Source organism: Nannospalax galili, unplaced genomic scaffold (assembly GCF_000622305.1).
Source record: "Nannospalax galili isolate Female #2095 unplaced genomic scaffold, S.galili_v1.0 scaffold622, whole genome shotgun sequence".
In the NCBI taxonomy this organism is placed as follows: domain Eukaryota; kingdom Metazoa; phylum Chordata; class Mammalia; order Rodentia; family Spalacidae; genus Nannospalax; species Nannospalax galili.
In genome coordinates, this window is record NW_008348570.1 from 881,477 (window position 1) to 902,847 (window position 21,371).

At 41.7% G+C, this 21,371-nt stretch overlaps 1 protein-coding gene across 1 annotated transcript in view; it reads left to right on the forward strand.

The window, feature by feature from the left end:
• Nucleotides 1-20,987, forward strand: part of Tmem178a (transmembrane protein 178A) — a 68,196-nt gene extending 47,209 nt beyond the window's left edge. Inside the window, exons 2-4 of the mRNA XM_008845508.1 lie at nucleotides 5,468-5,581; nucleotides 8,551-8,688; nucleotides 20,021-20,987. Coding sequence (XP_008843730.1) covers nucleotides 5,468-5,581; nucleotides 8,551-8,688; nucleotides 20,021-20,262 — 494 coding nt within the window. The 3' untranslated portion in view covers nucleotides 20,263-20,987. The remainder of the gene's footprint in view (nucleotides 1-5,467; nucleotides 5,582-8,550; nucleotides 8,689-20,020) is intronic.
• Nucleotides 20,988-21,371: the final 384 nt, after the last annotated feature.

Here is a 21,371-nt window from a genome sequence, read left to right on the forward strand (position 1 = left end):
TATTGAGTACAATATTGTATAGCTGTATTGATTCAACTGTAAGCCTAAAAATTTACAGCCAATTTTGAAAGAGATACATCTTAGCTCTGGAAATTGTTATTGAATATGTCAATGCTGTTGTAATGAAATGCTGCTTCTAATTATATGATTATTAAATAAATAATGTAAAAAAAAGCATTTGATTAAAAAAAAAGTGGTGGTAGAGCCAATCGGAAATAAGTGTCTAAACAAGTACAAAAGTGGGTTGGGTGTGGGTCTCCCTGTAGCCCCAGCTGTCCTGGAACTCACTATGTAGACCAGGCTGGCCTTGAACTCACAGAGATCCGCCTGCCTCTGCCTCCCGAGTGCTGGGATTAAAGGCGTGCGCCACCATGCCCAGGTCCCAAATAAGAATTTTTTAAAAAAGTAATATAAATTTATGATACTGTAAAAGATAGGTAGATGCAGAAAAATTTCAAAGGTCTTCGTATTCCATTTGAGGCCCCAGAAACCCTAGACCTCAACACCGCAGGTGAATTCAGCAGCAGCACATGTGTGGGCTAAGGTCTGAGAGAGGAGTGGTGTGGAGGGCAGTTAGCAATCTTTCTCTTCAGGGATGTGGTGATAGGAATCTTGTATGAGCTGGTAAGAATGGAGAGGGAGCTGAGACCTGATATGTTTGGGCCATTGTTTGGCAGCCATAGCACATTATCTCTCTGTACACGAGGGTTAATCTGTGATGGCCAATAAAGGTATAGATTCCTGGTACGTGGCAGTGGTTTTGTATAATAAACACGGTCAAGTGCCAAGAGATAACTCAGTCCAGCTCTGATGTGTGTGGAGTGCTTACAGCCTGGGCTAAGTCCTGAGCCACGTTTTTCTTTCCTATGAAATATCTGCCACCTGCTGTCCTCTTTTACAGGAACAGGAACTGAGGCTCAGGTTAAGTCATTTGCTAAATCACACAATCAGGATTCAAACCCATATCCTGTCTGCCTTCAAGACCAGAATAATGCCTCATTGTTGACTAATAGTAATAACTTAGAGCATTTTCTGCTTCCTGGCTTTCTCCATCTTTTCATCTCCAGTGTGGCTCCCTGTGACAGCTTGAAATTAGTTCATCTCTCAGCATTAGAAACAGCAGCAATTCACCAGACCAAAGGGTTTGTTCCTCACCCCAGTGCAACATATTTATTTATATATCTTATTCTATGGTTTTTATCATCATTAAAGTGGCTCTACTTGGCCCTTTAAGAAGCTAATTAATCACTAAATATAGACTACAACTTGTTCTTTTCGGCCCTCTGCATGCTTTTCCCCCCATTGTGCGATGCCATCTGGTGCCATGAGCTCATGCGTTCTGTGTTCTTTTGCAGAGCGCCAGATTCATCCTCTCTAAGCCCAGAAAGCAGGGTTGATTTCAGAGTTTACATGTGTGGCTTTGTAAGCACTGGAATCTAACGCCTCCTTGTGGAATTCCCCGGTATCACCCCTTAACATTACCACAGGAAACTTCTGTCTTTGCCCCCATCTATCAATACTGTATGTGAATACTTGTGTAAACATCTCTCTTTTTAATCAATAGCACATACTTCGTTTTTGGCAAGCAATCGAGCAGCTGCAGGTCTCTTCTCGTGTGATTTTTGTCACATTTCTCTTTGTCAGTTTAATGCATGTGCTGGGGGAAGCCAAACCTAAGTATGCTTTCCCTTTCTAATCTGTTTGACTTTCTGCTGTGACAGTGGAACTAGTATTTAAGACCAAGGACATCAAAATCTCACGACTGGTCTCTGACATGACTGCTGATCATCCCTCTCACTTTCTCTTTTAATTCTGCTAAAGTCTCTGTAATCATTTTCCCAGGGAGCGGAGCACCAGGAACACAGGACGTTATTTTACGAGCTCTGCTCAAGAGCTCTGGGCAGACCCGTCCTCTTTGAAATCTTTGAGCGCCACTCGCTAGATCTGGTCCCTCCCCTCACCCTGTTTGGCTTCTCATGTTCGCATCCTTGGTATCTTGAGTGTAGGCTGAGATCCCAGTGGGGAAGGAAAGGCTATTTGGTAGTGTGTACACCACTTACCTCATTTTTGGCGCAAGCAGAGCGCCCAACCAGCCGCTACCCTCTTCCTGTTGTATTGCTGCCTGTTGAGATCCTGCCCACTCCCTTCAACGGTCAGAGAAGGAGCTGGGTCCTGAGAACATTTGCAGTGGTCTAAGGGACCACATACTTCCCTAAACACAGAAATTGTTCTGAGGCCAATTCCTCTGAGCCTGAGACAGCTGGTTTCTCCAGTTCACATCCCATCTCCAGCATGTAGCATCTTATAAGAGATACAGGTAGGGGGAAGCTGTTGAATCAGTCATGCAGCCAGTCAGCTTCCAAATAACATGTATTGGCATGTGTAGAAAATACACAGACAGAGCCCTCCATCAGGAGTCAGTTCTGTTCCCCCAAGTGCTTATGTTGGTACTAAACTGTAAAAAAAATGATTTTTCATATTAAATTAACCATGTATTTTGGAACTACAACTGTAAAAATCTACAGAATTAACGTGAATTTCTAAAAGGTTAAAGAATTCTACCCTTCCTTTCCTGAGTGGTTTGTCTAACAGCAAATACATTAAGACTCACTTCCTTTCTGTGGCCTTGGGCTAATTACTTAACCTCTTTGAGCTTCAGCTTTCTTTCTGTTTAATGGAAATAACAATACCCAGGGTCATTGATGAGTGTTAACTGGACTCTTTTCACATATGTGTGGTGTGCATGTGTAAGTGTATTCCCACGTGTGTGGGTGTGCATATGTGTGGAGGCCAGAGAATAATGTGGGGTAGCTTCCTCAATCACCCCCCACCTTATATATTGAGACAGGGGATCTTACTTGAACCCACAGCCTGACAGTTCTGATAGTCTAGCTAGCCAGCTCGTCCTGGGGATCCCCCATCTCTGCCTCACGAGTGCTGGGATTTCATGTGGGCTGCTATCTCCACCCCCATTTATGTGCATGCCGAGGAATCTAAACTCCAGTGATCATGTTTATGGAGTGAGCTCTTTTCCTCACTGAACCATCTCTTCCAACCCCTCAAATGGATTTTTTTGTCACATGCTTTTGCTGTGTGTTTGAGATGATCAGCTTGTTTCTATCTTTTATTCTATATATGATATGCTGCATAAATTACTTTTTGTATAGCAAACCAATTTGCATTCCTGAGATCAATCTCACTTGTTCATGATGAATATTTTATTTTTTTTTAAAGACAGCATCTCCCTGTAGCCCAAGATGGCCTGCAACTTGCTATATAGACCAGACTGGCCTCTGTTTTACAGAGATTCACCTGCCTCTGACTCCCAAGTGCTGAGATAAAGGCATGTGTCATCATGCATGGCTGCATAGATCTTTTTGAATGTTGCTGGATTCAGTTTGCTATTATGGTGAAGGATCTTTTGCCTATATAGGTAAAGAATATTATATAATTTCCCAGGGCTAGGGATATGGCTCAGTAGATAAAATGTTCGCCTTGTAAACATGAGGACCTGAGTTTGATCCCTAGAACCCATGTTTTTTTTAAAAAAGAGCTTGGTGTGATGATGCAAGTTTGTAATCCCAGCACTGGGAATAGGAGACAGGTTGGTCTCTGGTTTACTGGCCAACTGGCCCATGCTGCCTGCTGAGTTCTAGGCCAGCTTCCAAAGCAAGCAAGCAAACACAAAGGCAAACAAAGCTGGCAGTGCCTGATGAATGACACCTGAGGCTGTCTTCTGGTCTCCCTGTGTGGTCGAGCACATACACACATGCACACAAGAATATAATATGATTTCCTTTTCTTGTGATGTCTTTCGTTTCATGTTGTAGAATGAGTTAGGAAATATTACTTCCACTTCTATTTGTTTTTGTCTGAAAATTTGTTAATTTTTCTTTAAACAGTTGGTAAAAACTAACTAGCCAAGCCATCTAGTCTTGGACTTTTCCTTGAAAATTTTTACTAAGTTAATTACTAACTCAATCTCTATTCCTAGTGTAGGTACATTCAGATTTCCTATTGTTTCTTTTTTAAAATTTTTAATTATTATTTTTATTTTATGCATATGCATGTATTGCCTGCATATAGGTTAGTGCACCTGTGTCATGCAATGCCTGTGGAGGTCAGAAGAGGCGGTCAGGTGCCCTGGAACTGGAGTTACAGACAGTTGTTAGTGGCCATGTGGGTGCTGGCATTTGAACCTGGGTCTTCTGCAAGAATAACCAGTGTCCTTAACCACTGAGGCATTTCTCCAGCCCCTCTTATTGCTTCTTGAATTCGTCTTTGAGTTTGTGCCTTTCTAGGACTTTGTTACTGCACCTGTCTTACCTACTGTGCTGTCATATATGTTTTCATGGTATCCGGTGTTCTCTTATACTCCTTTTTATTTCTGTAAGATTAATCTCCTTTTGCTGTCTAGTTTTTTTTTTTTTTTTTTTTTTTTTTTTTAATTTCACTTTGCTTTTATACTTACTCAGATTCTAACCATTAGAGGTTAATTTGCATCTGTGAGGATTCTTTTCTTAACAGCTGCTGGGGTTAAAGGACTATCATACACATACATTGTTTTGAAAATTAGTTTAATGAGATTTAATTTATTCAAACAGTTGGCCAGGTTGATTTACACTGAGAGAAAGTTTTGTTTGTTGCTGAATTTTAAGAGAAGGCAAATACTGTCCAGGGGATTCAGAAGGCTTAAGGAGAAGAGCAGATGTATAAAGTCATGTGATAAACACATTGGGTAGGGGTGATGGGAAGGAGCGGTACTAGATGAATTAATGGGTACATGTAATCATAGCAAAGTATTGTGTGTGCCTAGGACTGGCCATGTCACCATAAGGGAAGTAAATAATTTATTTTCTGCCTTTCGACTTTTATTATTAGCTTTTCTCAAGGTCTGTAGTTCAAGCCAGTCACCTTCCTGTTAAAGAGTGACAGTAGCTGCCTGAGGGTTAGATAGACTTTTGTGTGGAGATGTAAAGATCACCTAAACCATCATGTTGAAGTTGATTTTATGGGAAAATATTTCCTAGTTTCCAAATAACATACATCCTAATGAAATTTTTTATGCAACTTAATTCAGAGTTTGAGGCTAGCTCAAGTTCAGCCATATCACTCAAATGTTAATTTTAAATTCTAAGCCCATTTCTTAAACCATCTCTATATTTTAGGCCATATTTTTCTTGAATAGCTTTGTGTTTAAGTCGTACAAACTCAGTATTGAAAAGACTTTAGTAGAATATATATGCATATATATAGCTTAATGCATGCAAAAATGGAATGTGATTTTTAAAAATATTTCAGTTTTTAGGTTTTTGCTACCATGAGTTGCCTCTGTTAATGATAATAATCAAGAAATCCCTTTACCTGCTCCCATTCAACCTGATTTAGGATAAATTATTCTGCCTTGGGCTCTAGAATTCTATTATAAATGAGAAGGCTGGTAATCGCATTTCTTATTTCCTTCAAGGTATTGCGCAGCGATGCACAGCTATCAAGTACCACTTCTCTCAGCCAATCCGCTTAAGAAACATTCCTTTCAATTTAACCAAGACAATACAGCAAGATGAATGGCACCTACTTCGTAAGTATTTCTGCGAAAGGATCGGTCTGGAAATGTTTTTCTTCTGGGACAAAAACATCTTCCCATCACCCTCTTATGTTTGGACTAAAAGGTGCTTAACCTATGTGAGCTTTTGGGTCCAACTGAACTTGGTCAGATGCTCTAAGCCTTAATTCCCTGAGCTGTGTGGCCACAACTTGTTTATAAACCAATTGTAAGAAAATTAGGCATGAAACCCTACAACACAGTGCAGTGTGTCTATCTGCTTGGGTGGCATTTCTACGTAGCAGGTGACTGAATCTTTCTAAAAAAATATTTTATTTCTTACTTTAATTTTATGTGTATGAGTGTATTGCCTGCTTGTATGGAAGTGCACCCATGTCGTGCAATGCCCATGGAGGTCAGAAGAGGGTGTTGGATCCCCTGGGATGGGAGAGATTGAATCTTTTTTTTAAAAAGATTTATTTTTATTTTAAGTTACATGTATGTGGAGGGTGGGCCTGGGGCGTGTGTGTGAGTGCAGGACGTGACCTCAGAAAACAGAGCATTGGAATTCCTCTGGCACTCTGGAGTTACTTATAGTTGTGAACCACCTGAAGTGTGTTCTGGGAATCAAACTCAGGACCTCTGGAAGGGAAGTACATGCTCTTTATTTGCTGAGCCATCTTTCCAGAACATCTGAACTTTTTCTTCACCAAGTCATGGGTACAAAGACCTGTCCTGTCGCTTGTCTTATAACCCCAAAAGATTATGCCTTCATTGCTCTTATTTTTGTTTTGTTTACATAGTATTTATTTTACTTACTGTGTTTAGGTCAGATCATTGTATTTTTGTCAAAAATACCTTTGTGAACATATGTCATACCTTTCTCAGAGGTAATCTGTTACCCCTATATCTCAATGGAAAGAACTGTTCTTTTTCACTGTCAGGAAAATGTGAAAATCTAGACAGGATCATGCAATGTGAAACTAAAGGGGGCTGACCTTTACCTGGAAATTGTTGATCCAAGCTGCCTGGTGATAGGTAGCACGTTTGAAAACAAAGCAAGGCCCTGAGTTCTTCGCAGGGCTTTCCAGGGTCAGAAGTCAACATTGCCATTTGGTTTTTCAATGAATGAGCAGCAAAGACTGCAGTGATCGTGTTTCCTGAAGAAAAAGCCACTGCAGATGACTACAAATCTCATTTTGTAAATAAATTGCCCTGTAGAGGACAAGGCTCTGTTTCAATTCCCTACACAAACATTAAAGCTCATATAGTGTCCTGACCAGTAGTCTAATACAAATATTGGCTGGTAACTTTAGGACCTGGAAAGTCATTGGATAAAAAGCAGTTTATGTCCTAAACCTATGACTGACTTCTCAAAAGTTCTTTCTTGCTGGCAAATCTTAACTGCCATTTCTCAGTAAATTCAAGTGGGACTCTTATCTAAGTGCCCGGACTTCTTAATTCTTTATGAGCACATTTGAACGTCCTTGTCTTAAGCATCTGTGAAGATGAATTTCATTGTTATTGGCTCTGGCCAGGTAGAAAAATCATTCTAGGATCTTGCAATAGGACCGCATCCCTTTAACCTTGGTGTTGGCCAGCAAGGAAAGAATGTGAGCATTCATCTGGGGGAGTTTCTCATAGAAAGATGCTTCAGCAGGCTTACACCTGGTTCCTTCTAAGAAGGCCACTCCTGGTGGGCTGTATCACATTTAGCAGATATGGATATGTCTGGAACTGATGTCAGTCCCACAATGGTTGTATCTAACCTTTGTGCTTTCCAGCAATCACAGGGAATTTGAGAGCTTGCAAGATAGATAATAATGACTAAACTATTTTATTTCCTGTGCTCGGATATGGATATCTCCAAATTGCTTATACCTATAACATTAAATGCAGCATCTCTAGATTGTCTTTATCCCTGGCCCCTTATTTTGTGATGCTAGGCTTTCTCTTAATGCCATTTTAATTTGGATTAAAAATTTTAAATCTTTGAGCTGGAATTTAGGAAATCCCTTTCAAGGAAAAGGGACACTCTACATATGATTAAGATGCTGGGCCAAGATTTAAGGCTATTGCGACATGTCCTCCCTCCATGCAGTGACCCCGAGATGCCCAGGAGCTGTACAAACTAGCCAGGTGGCAGCTGTTTAGCTACTTCTGCAGTAGCAGAGAAGCCCACACTTCAAACCTGCTGTGGGCCAAGACGTGCTGCAGCTGTTCTTGGTCCAAATTTGTTGCCTGGCCTTGGGGATAGCTGTATATGCTTAGGAACTATTGTTTTAAGAAGCATCGGAGAGCTGGGCATGGTGGCACATGCTTTTAATCCCAGCACTTGGGAGGCAGAGGCTGGCATATCTCTGTGAGATCGAGTAGACATAAATGAAAAGCAAAAATAATTGGCATCCATGATGCTCCAACAAAACCCTATTTCAGCATAAACTCACCTTGTAAGTTCTTCCTCCAACACCGCCAGGTTAGTAAGAGCCACTGTTGTGGTGGTAACATTCATCTCTGCTGCTATTTATTTATTTATTTATTTATTTTTTAGACAAAGTCTCCCTGTAGCTCCAGCTAGCCTGAAACTTGCTATGTAGCCCTTGACCTCACAGAGATCTGCCTGCCTCTGCCTCCTGAGTGATGAGATTAAAGACATGTGCCACCATGCCCAACCCTGCTGGTCTTTGAAGGCTAAGGATGTATTTCTCGAATCAACCTCACTCAGCTTACTATGTAACTTGCTCTCCTAGGTTTACCCTGGGGCCTGTCGCCCTTCCTGTTCTGTCATTGTAATTGACTTCTTACATGCAGAGGGGAATACTGATCCTGCCATTGGTTATACCCACAGATACCAGATATGTGAATTTTCCAAACCCTTCATCCTGCAGGCTCTTGGCCTGCTTAAGTAGTTTATTTTCACAATGTGAACAGAACTCTCTGTTCAGTAGTTTCAGTCGTTTCCCTGACTCTGCCTCAGATTTTGACTGTTTCTGTTTTGAGATTAGATCTAAGAAGAATCACTGCTGGCTTCCTGGGCATGGCGGTAGCTGTCCTGCTGTGTGGCTGCATCGTGGCCACCGTCAGCTTCTTCTGGGAGGAAAGCCTGACCCAGCACGTGGCTGGACTCCTGTTCCTCATGACAGGTATGCCGCATACCACAGGCGACCTCTCCCAGCTCTGTCTTCATCCAGCCTCACTTGGTCACATCTCCAAATTTTATTTTCACTGGTGAGAAGAGAGCCACTGGAAATTCCTTCAGCTTTGGTGGGAAAGACAGACTTTAGAGAAAACAGTACACAAAGTGTATCTCCGGTTTCCCCAAGGCGGTATTAGTAGGGCTGAAGAAAGTGCCCTGTGTTTACTCCCCAGTGGAGCCAGTTCTGGTATTTTCTGTCTCATTGCTTATGAGGAGTGCTCATGGAGTGGAAGGGTGTTAGAAAAGTTCCCAGGCTGAGAGTCAGCTCAATGTCCCCCTGCAGGAGGTGGTGTCATTTGCCTCCGCAGATGCTGTTTGGGGACTTCCCATGTCAGACACTGCTGTAGGTCTTAGAGACACAGTGAAGAGAGCAGGCAACACCCTGTCCTTTTTTATTTTGGAGAGACACAAACAATGATTTGTGATAGTAATAAAAGCTGTGGAAAAAGTGAGCAGGGCGCAGTCAGGTAGGGCTGTGCTGATTTCTGAGTTAGATTGTGAGGAGCAGCCAGTGAGTGGCTGGGAGAGAGCTGTGGGCTGAGGCAGTACCAGCACCAAAGCCTGGGCAGGAGCTGTGGAAGGAAGAGAGGAGGGAAAAGGGAAGGAGCGAGTCATGCACGGTGGGAGCCATGGTCAGGGACAAAACCTTTAGAGATTTCTTGATGAAGAGAAGAGTTTGAACTTGAAGTTACAGTGATAGAAACTGCTAGACGGTTTTAAACAGAGGTTGGCTTTACTTAAAACCTAAGGGGTGTGGGAAGCATGCCTAGGGAGTTGGGAGTCAAGTTGATGGCTAATGCTAGCTGAGGTAGCCTCAGAGGAACATGGTTCCTTTTGACTCTTCACAAAACGTTAGTATGTCAGTAATGAGTGTATGCCAAGTCAAGCTTCACAGAATATACCCAGCTGAGAAACAATACCACCCAAGATGTCCATTTCTAGTAAGTTCATTTCCACTTCCCTGGAGTTCTGCTACTCAAATGACCATGACAAGATGTTTCCAACACTTTTCACTGTGACGGGTCATTTATCAAGCCTGTGTTCACACAAGACAGTGACATGACTCCAGGGCTGACATCATGTTTTTCTTTTTTATTAGCATATATTAACTGTACAAAATAATGGATTTCATGATATTTTCACACGTGCCCTCACCGTCTTTTGTGTATCTTTCTCTCAGAGCCAACAAGTAGAAGGTGCCTTGTTTTCTAGCATGCTCACCTAGTGGTCATAACGTGACAATAGACAGCATCCCTTCATTTCACTCTAGCCTTCCTCCTTTCCATGCAGTAACGTGGCCTAGTCTGTGGCCTATCAGACATGTCCTGATAAAATGTTCAGAAGTCCCATGGGTCCAGCTTAGTTTTGAGCAGAAAACCAAGTTAATTTGTCCGGATTTTGGTGAACATCCGGTGGCTACCAATGACGTAATACAGAAAGACTGAATCTAGTTCCAGAGGTTTGGGAGGAGGATTTGAACCCTCCAGGCCAGCCTATGGGTATCTGTCCAGTGAGCAGACACAGTGATGGAACTGTCCAAGGATTCCCCAAAGCCTTGCTGGGGCCTCGTGGCTAGTAAAATCTCCTCTTATTTATTTTTCCCCACAGTTTTGGTTTCTGTCCCCATATACACCGAAGAAGTATAGGTTCGCTTCCTCCAAACGGTTGTTTGGTTGTTAGTTTTTCTCCTTCCTTCCTTCCTTCCTTCCTTCCTTCCTTCCTTCCTTCCTTCCTTCCTTCCTCTCTCCCTCCTTCCCTCCCTCCCTCCCACTTCCCTTCCTTCTTTGAGACAGGGTCTCATGTATCCTAGGCTGGTCTTGAACTGGCTATGTAATAAAGGATGATCTTGAATGTCTGATCCTACTGTCTCATCTCCCAGGTACCTGGTATTACAGGTATGAGCCACCACACCCAGTTTATGCAGGACTGAGGACTGTACCCAGGGCTTTGTGCATTCTAGGTAAGCATTCTACCAACTGGGCTATATCCCCAGTCCTAGTCTTGAACTTCTAATCCTCCTACTTCAGTCTCGCAAATGCTGGGGTTTTAGGTGTGCACCACTGTGCCCTGTGACATCTATGGAAAGCAACTAAGCTGGGCTGGGTATCCAGGGGTAAATGGGACCCAGTCCTGCACTGGCATGCACAAAGGCCCACAATGTGTGTACTTTGAGCTTGGACAGGTGTGGTGGGAGCTCAGAAAAGGGAAGTGCACTGAAACAGGATGCTAGAAGCCCCAGAAAGAGGTTGGGGGCCTTGAGTGGCAAATCATTTGGGGTAGGGGTTAGGCTCTGGCTTAGTGACCCAAGAGTGGGCTTCCTTCCTTCCTTCCTTCCTTCCTTCCTTCCTTCCTTCCTTCCTTCCTTAATTTGTTGTTGTTGTTTTGAGATAAGGTCTTCCTGTAGCCCCAGCTAGCCTGGGACTCACTATGTAGACTAGGCTGGCTCCAGTCTCACAGAGATCCACTGGCCTCTACCTCCTGACTGCTGGGATTGCTGGCATGTACCATCATGCCTGGCTGTTTCCCCCAAACTCTGGAAAGGCACAATCCCTTACTAGGGAAATGCAAGAATCTCTAGATTTGACAAAAACCACAAACATTATTGTTAAGGACATTTAAAAAAACATGGGTGGTGCATGAATAGTTAAGGACGCTTGGCATCTGAAATGGCTGTTAGCTTTGTAATAAATCAGAAGACTACACAAGTTTGGCCTAGCAGTACTCCCAGAAAGGCCAAGGAGATGGTCTGGTTTTTATAAAAAGGAATGTGGAAGTTTAGTATGAGTAGTCACAGGAGAGAACCAGCAGTTGCCAGGATACTGTGTTCTTCTGTCCCTTGCAGCGGGGTTTAGAGATTCCAGGTTTTTGTTGTTGTTTTGGTTTTTCAGGGTTTTTTTAAGATTAAAAAAACTAACATTGCTTTTTTGAGAAATAATATGGTTATTATGAAAAACTTTGTATAGGTCAGAGAAGTTGGAAAGGGGGTGAACTCACATTATAGGAACAGTGACAAATTTCACATTATTGTTGAAGCTTGGTAGTATAATTTTGTCAGTGAACAATACACAAAAGTTATCATAGACATATAGAATTTCAAATTTATATTCCAAGATATAATTACATATTTTCAGTTTGAGAATTATATCAGTTTAGTTATTATAGTACTTTTTTCCCTAACTTCATAGACTTTGAGTTTTATCTCTAGAAGTTTGATTAGGTGAAGGCAAACTGGGGCTGTAGAAGAGTAATAGAAAAGCAATGGAAAACCTCTTGGTGCCTGGTAATGGGAGAACTCCAACATCAAGGCCTGGATACTCAGGACCACGTGCGGAATGAGGACCACAGCTTGCTAAAGAGGCTCTTTTGTAAACACTGAGAGATAGCTGTTAATCCACTACATGAGCTAAGTTAGCTAGAAAGTCTTCTGAGGCAGTCGTGGGAGATGACAGCACCGAAGGGTTAAAGGAATTGATTTTAATTAAGCAGACTGTCTGCAGCAGCTCTAGACAGCAGCCTTCCCATAGATTGTGGATGCTAAACTTAGCCCCTTCTAATAACGCTGGTGTCTTCATTCTCTGCCTGAACTTATTAGCCAACCCTTCACGAACATCAGTGATGTGACAATTGAGTTGCTGAAGTGGAAAGTGTCTAACAACAACCTTCCTCCTCCTGCCCCACTGCATGCAGACCAGCCCTGAGGACTGGAACAACAGCTTTGGATTATCAATTCACACCTGGGAGCTGGGCTATACCATCCTCACTGCCCCGCCCTTGCTCTTTCCTTTGCAAGGGTTCCTTGAGCAGGATCTGAGGCAGGGAGATCTCACCTCCCCCAAGCGGTCTCACATGACACTTCTGATGTCCTGTGCACACACCCAGGCACAAGGACATACACAGAGGCCTGAGGCAGAAAGTCTCTCCAGGAGTTAAAAAAAAAAAAATTATTTATTTTATGTGTATGAGTGTTTTGTCTGCATGTATGTAAGTGTACCCATGTCAATACAATGCCCGAGCAGGCCAGAGAGGGCATTGGATCCCCTGGAACTGGAGTTACAGACAGTTGTTAGCTGCCATGTGGGTACTAGGAACTGAGCCCAGGTCCTCTGGAAGAGCATCCAGAGCTCTTAACCGCTGAGCCATCTCTCCAGCCCCAAGACTCTCCAGTTTTAAGCTTCTGTCCATCAACTGTGACCCCAAGACTACAGATCCTTAATACTTTATCTGAAACCCTGGGGTCTAGATGTGTTTTGGATTTAAATTTATTTTAGAAAGATAATATAGCACTTATTTCTGTATTACTGAACATTTTCAGCATGATCTGGGGCAAAATAAGCATTTCTGTAACAAAAACATATGAATATTCACACTACAGGATCAATGAGGACAATAACTGCCTTGGACCAGGGCAGGCTCTACCATCAAGGAGATTGAGATTAATGTAATCTTGCAGAAAAAGTTTTATTTTTAAGGAATTGCAGATCATGGATTTTGTATTTGGTGTTTTCTTATCTACTTATTAAAAGTTGTATCTGTCTTTAGTAGTCCTGTCCTGTCATTTAGTTAAGACAATGTAGGCATGGTTTTGAGTAATCTGTGTGAATGTGACATGTGGCATTTTCGCTGGAAGGGCAAAAAGAGCAGAATTATGATGGGCACACCATTCTTTGAAGAGCAGGGAAAGAAGATCAATGTCTATGCCTTTGGGTGTTGTAGTTTGGTTATTTATCAGGCACTCCTTTCAACCTTTTAAGCGCATCAAAGGAAGGAGGGGAAAAATGAGAGGCGGTCACCATAACTACATCTTACCCGTTGGTCACAAGCACTGCAAAGGTTTTAAGGTAGGAAAGCAGGCTGATGATCTGGGGTGCTAGCATGAATTTACTTGCTGTCCACATCTAAAAATATCCCTTCTAGTCCTGCACTTATGTGATATCATGGTATCTTGTAACTAAGGATATTGGCAGAAAACTTTTTAATATTTTATAAGAAAAGTCACTGCATACAGGGCCTGTCAGGAAACCAGCAATTATTCATTCTTTGAAGATGCGCCCAGCAATAGGCAGGAGCAAGCTCAGCACTGGGGAACCTCTCTCTCTCCTTGGGCCACCAGCTGGGCTGGAGAGTGTGAGCTTGTCGGGGAGGAGAGGAAGGGATGGGAAAGCTGGAGTGAAGAATGAAGTAGCCCCTCTCCCTACGGATGGTCAAGATAGTCTCTTAGTGTCTGACCTTTTTGAATGCAGAAGTATCTGCAAACCTTCACATGCTTTGCATGAACTAGATTGTCAACTGAAGTGACTTGGTGAGTAGGTAAGTCTTACATGGAATGATTTGGTACGAACTACTTCTTAAGAGAGTATAAATTAATTGTAGAATTCAGTTTTGTTAGAAGGTTTTCTTAACTCTATGCCCTTAGCTCTGTTAGGAAACATGTGGACTATACAGGAAGTCCAAGAGGTATCTACTACCTTTGTCTGAAATGTGCATTGGAAAGTGGAGAGAACATTTTGGGTTCCTGACCATATCGTTTTTGAATGAGTTATGGCTATGACCAAGAAAACATGAAATTACCTCTAATCTAACTAGAACTAGACTGAGACATGGAGGATAATAAATAATTGAGTAAGTGGTTAAATAATACTTAAGATAGTACAATCTTGCTAAGACTATAAAAGAGAGAAAGGTATACTTCATTCATTGAGTATACACAAACACACTTATTCATTCTTTGAAGATGCACCCAGCAATAGGCAGGAGCAAGCTCAGGACTGGGGAACCTTTCTCACACAATGTTACGTGTGGGTTAAGCTGTTTCTCCCACAACTCTCATGTTAAATCCTCCATCCCCAGGACCTCAAAGCGTGACTTAACTTGGAAATAGGATCTTTAAAGGGAAACCTAAGTTAAATTAAGCATTGGTTGAATCCCTGAACCAATATGAACAGTGTTGTTCTTAATGAAGGGGAAGTTTGGACACAGATAGACATGAGGAGAAGACAGCTATCTACAAAGCAAGGAGAGAGTTCTCAGAAGCAAACCACCCTGCTGATGCCCAGAGCTCAGATTCACAGACTCCAGAATTCTGGTCAAATTCATCTCTCTTTGAAAGCTACCCAGTTTGTTCTAGGTTGTTATGGTAGTCCTATCAAACACATACACACGAATATGTAAGATCTGCCTGTGGAACCTAAAATAGAACCCACAGTATCAAAACTAAAATATGGACCCAGAGGAAATAAGCATGCTTTTATACTTAAAAAGTGGTTTTTTTTTCCCCCTGATGTGTTAAATTTAGAAGGATTTTAAAAAATATCTTGATTGGGACAAGTTTTTCTTTTTTAGAAACTAAAATTTGGGGGGAGAAAATGGAAACAATGCGTGATTTCTTCTCAGTATATTTCCTTGTATAAACATAAATCAACCTTCCCATCCCACCAAGAATAACTGTACCAACATCTAGTTTGCAAACTTCTAAGAGATGTGAGTGTCTGTAAAGAGCACATCTTCCTGTTCACCTCTCCTTTTCTTTTTTCTTTCCCAGAACAACGCACAACGCGGGAGCTTCTTAGAAGGAAAGTAGACATTAGTAGAGGAGCAGCAGCCTGTCGGGAGAGCTTGTGGGAAGAGGGAAGGGCACACAGACATTGTGTGTGCCCTCCCCTCTGTTCTGCCCAGTGAAGCAAGGGGGCAGGAAATAAAGCAAGCTTCATCAGTCTGATGAGTGCCTGTTACAAAAAAGACCCGAGTGGCCCAGAGACGCATGTGATATTTCATGGTAAAACAAATAAAAAGTAGAACAGAGGGACAACCAGATTTTCGAGGTGTGTTAGTATTCTGTAGCTGTGATGAAACACCTGGAAAAGCCAATTCCAATTTAATTTTGGGTTCATGGCTGGCTTCAGAGGTTTCAGCTCAAAGTCTTTCAGTCTTTGGGATTTAGGGAGAACAGCATGGTGCGGGAGTGGGTGGAGCAAAGCTGCTCCTGACCACTGGGATGGAAGCGGGGAGGGGGGCAGGGGTGGAAGGAGGGAGGGAAGAAGGCCAGGTGGGGTAGAAGGGAGAAAGAGAGAGAGAACATGGAGTTCCAATATCCCCTTCAAGGGTTCACCCAGTGACCTAATTTTCTTCTACTAGCCCCACCTACTAATGGGTCCACTGTTTCCCAGTAGTGCTCACTATTAAATATAATACCATTTGGAAGAAAGCTGACACATTTACCCTTCCTTTCCCAGACTGACTGCTTTATTTATTATTATTTTTAACATTTGATGCTTTGATGAGAACCGGAAAGATAACACTAACCTACACTGCCCTTTGCCATCATCCTCCACTGCTTTCTTCTGTTTTTCTCCCTCAGGCTTTTGGCCCATAGGATAATTATGTGTCACCTTCCTTTCTTGGACCCACTTTCGCTGCACTATTATTATTATTAATCATTATTATTATTATTATTATTAAATTTAGCATCCACAGATTGATAAGCAAAACTCTGACACTTGGCCTCTGGCAGGGGGTCAGGGGGTTTAAAGGGGGGTGAGGGGCATTTAAGATTCAAACCATAACACAAAGCAAGATGGACCCAAGACATGCCAAAAATTCTCTTTTTTTTTCTTGCGGAGAGTGGATTTAGCTTTAGGAGCTGCAGCACACTGGCAAATTAGACAAAGAAAGAAATGGGGGTAGAGCTATCGTGCACCGTGTCCACGGGGTCCACACTCACCGACTACTCAAGAAAGCATGACCGTCCGTGACAGGGCAGCACTGAGAAACTTTTGCCCTGGCTAAGTCTTGAACATGCATAGTTTCCTGTCATCTTCTATTCAACATAAGCTTGTGACATAATAATAAAATACATTTCTCCAAAAACAGTTTCATGGAGTTGATGGAAGAGGGATGCTAATAAAAATCAAAATTTTAGCTAAAGTCAAAGGGAGCATATTCAGAAAACAACACACACAGGACAAATCTTTTATTTAGTTTCCTAACAGTGAGTACTATAGTCACCAAGAAGTCTTAGGAAATGAGCTTGGTCCATGTCTTAGTTTTGGATTATCAGAGTCATTGAGTTTGATACAGTAAGGGACTTGAGTAACAAGCCCCTGCTTTCTTTTTCCAGATGAAGACACTAAGGCTCAGGAAAGGCTAGGCAATTTCAAGGTCACACAGAGCCGCAGACTGGAATGAGTATTTCTTACGCCCCAGTCCAATGCATTTAGACATCAAAGGATGCTCGAAAAGTCTGAGTTTGAACTCAAGCTTTCAGAGGTCATTAAAACCACGCTACTTGTAAAAATGCTTCCTTTTAGGCATTCAGCTGTGTGCAGACAGCGCAGTGTGGAATGGAGTTGTTTTTTGCTGTAAGTGGGTCATTGTTCTACCATTATGTTCTACCTGTTGATACTCCAGGGATCAATTTTTCCTCCAACAGGCTGTTTGTTCTGTCACAGCATTCCTTAAAAGGGTCTTGTACACAAACCTTGTCTTTGTTTTGGTGTCAGTGAGAAGTCCGGTAGACAGATGTAAGAACATTTGCTCTTTACTAGGTTTGGAAAAAACAGTGCAGTATTCTTTTGAATGGTCTATTCCTTTATGAAACAATGATTTCCAACCCAATTTCCCACTTGGAGAACTCAAAGTGATATATATGTCTGCTGTTAAAAAAAACAAAGTTAGAAGATGCAATTCTACCCTTTTTAGAAAAAAACAAAACAAAATTATTTTAGAGTTTAGAAACAAAACCAGACAAAGAGTAGGAAATATCAGATTATCTCAGATCAAATATCCTTTTTAAAATATTTATTTTCTAAATGTATATTTGGAAAAAAGATTTAGGCAATATGCCCTTAACAGGATTTGAATGAAGATGAATTCTAGCACTTGTAAAGTGGCATTAAGGTGGTCTTTATTTCCTCCAAATTGCTGCCTACTCTAAATTTGTTTTTCTTAGTGTTTTGAGTTTCCGAGTCTACAGATTAAAAAGGAGGTGGGAAGGGTTCCTGCTTCTTGGCTCTCTCTTTTCAGTTCTAAAACCTGTGCTTGTTTGCAGTGGAGATGCGGCATGTATCCCTAAGGATACGAAAGCAATTTTCTTGCAAATAGATGCCACTTCCTTTGTCCAAAGGGATAAACCAGATTGTGACAAAGGGATGAGCAGGATTCTGAACAGAACAGGACATTCTGACTGATTGGATGCTACTTTCTGTTTTTGTTCATTCATTTCATCAACTCAGTAAATGCCTCATTCTGATCTCTTGCCTATCCCCCAAAAAGAGTATCCTTAGGGGTCCCCTCAGGAGCAGAAGCATCTAAATCTGTGGACCATCACTTGAACATTAAGAAGCATTTTTATCAGCGTTCTGATTTTAGCGTTTGTGTGTGTGTGTGTGTGTGTGTGTGTGTGTGTGTGTGTGCATACCCATGCATGTGGAGGTCAAAGGACAGGATCAAGAATCATTCCTCAGGAACTGTCTACTTTGTTTTTTGAGACAGGGTCTCTCATTGGCCTGGAGCTTGCCCGGTAAACTAGGCTGGCTGGCCAGCAAACCCTTGGGATCTTGTCTATCTCTGCCTTCTCAGTTCTAGGAATGTTAACCTTGGCTTTTGTATGTGGGTTTTGTTGATCAAATTCAGGTTCTCATGTTTGCAAGGTGAGCATTTTACCAACTGAGCTATCTTTCAGCCCCGATTTTAGTGTTCTTGTGGGACAGTTATATGTAATGGATTGATAGGACAAAGTAAAATTTGGGTTGTGTATAGCTTTCCTTTACCTCTCAAATTAACTACAATTTGCATGGTTGAAGTGTATGATCCCCTTACTCAGATTTTTGTGTCAATTCCAAATTCCTGGGCTTCACTCATATTATTTGAAAGTATTCATTCTTTTGTTTTTTTAAAAAAATGCTGAGGCCCTAGCCTGTGCTGGACTCTGTATCTTACAAAAAGATGTAGCTACTTCTAAGAATTCATTTGAATTATTTACAGGCAACATGATAAATATCACAATAATCATTGAGAAATAAAGCAGACTTTGTGTAATGATTGGAACTATATGAAAATATCAGTCGGGTATAGAGCAAAAGAAATAACAGCTGTTTTGCCTTAGACTTGAGAGATAATAGAAGTTTTTTCCCCTAAAAACAAAATTTTTAGGGACTGGTAGAGTGCTTGCCTACTGTACAGGAAAGCTTGATTCCATCCCCAACACTGCATAAAACCAGCACTCCAGAATTGGAGGCAGGAGGATCAGAAGTTCAAGGTCATCCTTGGCTACATAGTGAGTGTGAGGCCAGTTTGGTTATGTGAAACCCTGCTTCAGGGAAGCAGACAAGAAAATGGTCTAGGGAGATAGTACCATTGGAAAGTGTTTGTTTTGCAAGTACTCCAGCTTGTGCCCCAGAACCCACCTAAAAAAGCTGGGTGTAGTGGTATGTGCTAGTAATCCTATTGCTGGGTAGGCAGAGACAGGTAGATCTCTGTGGCTCACTAGCCAACCAGTCTAGTTTCCTTGGTTGAGCTCCAGGCTAGTGAGAAACCCTGTCTCAAAAATAAAAAGTGAACCAAGCTTCAACAATGACACTCGAACTTGTCTTCAGGCTTCTGTGCTCACCTGCACACACACACACACACACACACACACACACATACACACACACAACCCCCCCACACTCCTGTACATATGCAAACATGTACACACACTCATGCATGTGTATCTCGACTCATACACTACTGCATACATGCAGACATATACATATTCTCATGCATGTGTGTTTACACACACATATGCACATGGACACACACACCAACATGTACACAAAAAGCAACAAAAGACCAGCATTATTTATTTATTTATTTATTTATTTATTATTTATTGTGACAGAGTCTCACTATGTAGCCCTGGCTGACCTGGAACTCACTATATAGACCTGGCTGACTTCATACAGAGATCCACCTGCTTCTGAGTGCTGAGATTAAAGGCATGTGTCACCATGCTCAGCAAGACAGAACTTTTATTAGTTTTTAAAAATGAAAATAATGGTAAATTCAAATACACATAATTACTCAAAGCTAGACAAATATGGTTGATTCAAGTTATCTGAATTTTCACTGCTGTTTTGTCAATGTTTATTGAATGAATTCATTCAAGTAAAAGAACTCTAGGTGTTTCTGAACTTGGAGTGATTGCCTTACCAGCTGATCTGATTTTCACAAAAGCCTGTCTGCTGTTTGCTTGGTCTCAGGCACAGCCATAGCTGATCGTTCTGTTCTCTCTGTGTTATTTATAGGGATATTTTGCACCATTTCACTCTGCACGTATGCTGCCAGTATCTCCTATGATTTGAACCGGCTCCCGAAGCTAATTTACAGCCTGCCTCATGATGTGGAACATGGCTACAGCTGGTCTATCTTTTGCGCCTGGTGCAGTTTGGGTTTTATTGTGGCAGCTGGAGGTCTCTGCATCGCTTATCCATTTATTAGCCGGACCAAGATTGCACATCTAAAGTCTGGCAGGGACTCTACAGTATGACTGTCTGCACCGGGCTACAGCGTGGGTGACTCCAACTGGAGTGGAACCGAGTTCACATCAAGATTCTAAGCACAAAGAGGAGGTCTTTTACATTCCAACCTGTTGTCTGCAGCCCTTTCTGGATGACTGATAGAAAATCTTGCAGGACCTCCCAGCCTTTCAAAGGACAAGACTACTGTGGATTCAAGTGCTTTAATGACTATTTATGCTTTGACTGCAAAATGTGGAGCAGCGCCATGGGACATTTCTAGGCATTGGAAAAGAGGAACTGCAATGGGGAAAAATTTGTACGATTTCCATTTATTTCAGAAAGTTTGTATATAATGATTACTGGAGAGTCATTTCTATTTGCAAAAGGATTCATAACAAAGCAAGTATAATTTTCTTGTCAGCGTACCAGGCTTGTTCAATTTTAATGCAGCATCTTCAGAACTTGTCCTAATGGTGTCTTGTTGTGTCAGCACCTGATATTTGTGCATTCTTTGTAGATGTTCCTTGTCACAGGAGGATTTTTCTTCTGTTGCCTTATTATTACTTTTATGAATTAAAGTCTATTCTCTGTGTTTGTACTGGATTCAAAAGCATAAAAAAAAAAACGCAAAAAACAAAAACCAGATCAACCGTGTAAGAGCTACCCTGTACCACTACACAGTATTGTTTGAGGTCCCACCTGTGTCTCTTTTTGTTCACTGGGTTTCTGCATTAAATGACTACCCCCTTGTTAATTAGGTGTGCTCTTTCTCTGCCTTTTAGCTGGATCAACAAGTCTCCTTAGCCATGAGATAGATAAGAGCTCTGTTTTTTCTTTATTATTTATTTGGCTTGTTTTTTGAGGCTAGGTCTTGGTTATATACCCTAGGCTAACCTCTAACCCACTGTGTACCCCAAGCTAGCCTTCAGCTATGTCACTTAGACTGACCTCGACCCTGCAGCAATTCTCCTGCCTCATCCTAAGTGCTAGGATTACAAGCCATGAGCCAGCATGACCAAGTTTTACTAAGCCTAGTTTCTTCATGCTAATTAGGCTGGTGATTATTATTTATCTTTTTTTGAAACAATCACATGCTTTCTATCGACATGTCATTTTCAAATTTAATTATAATATTTAA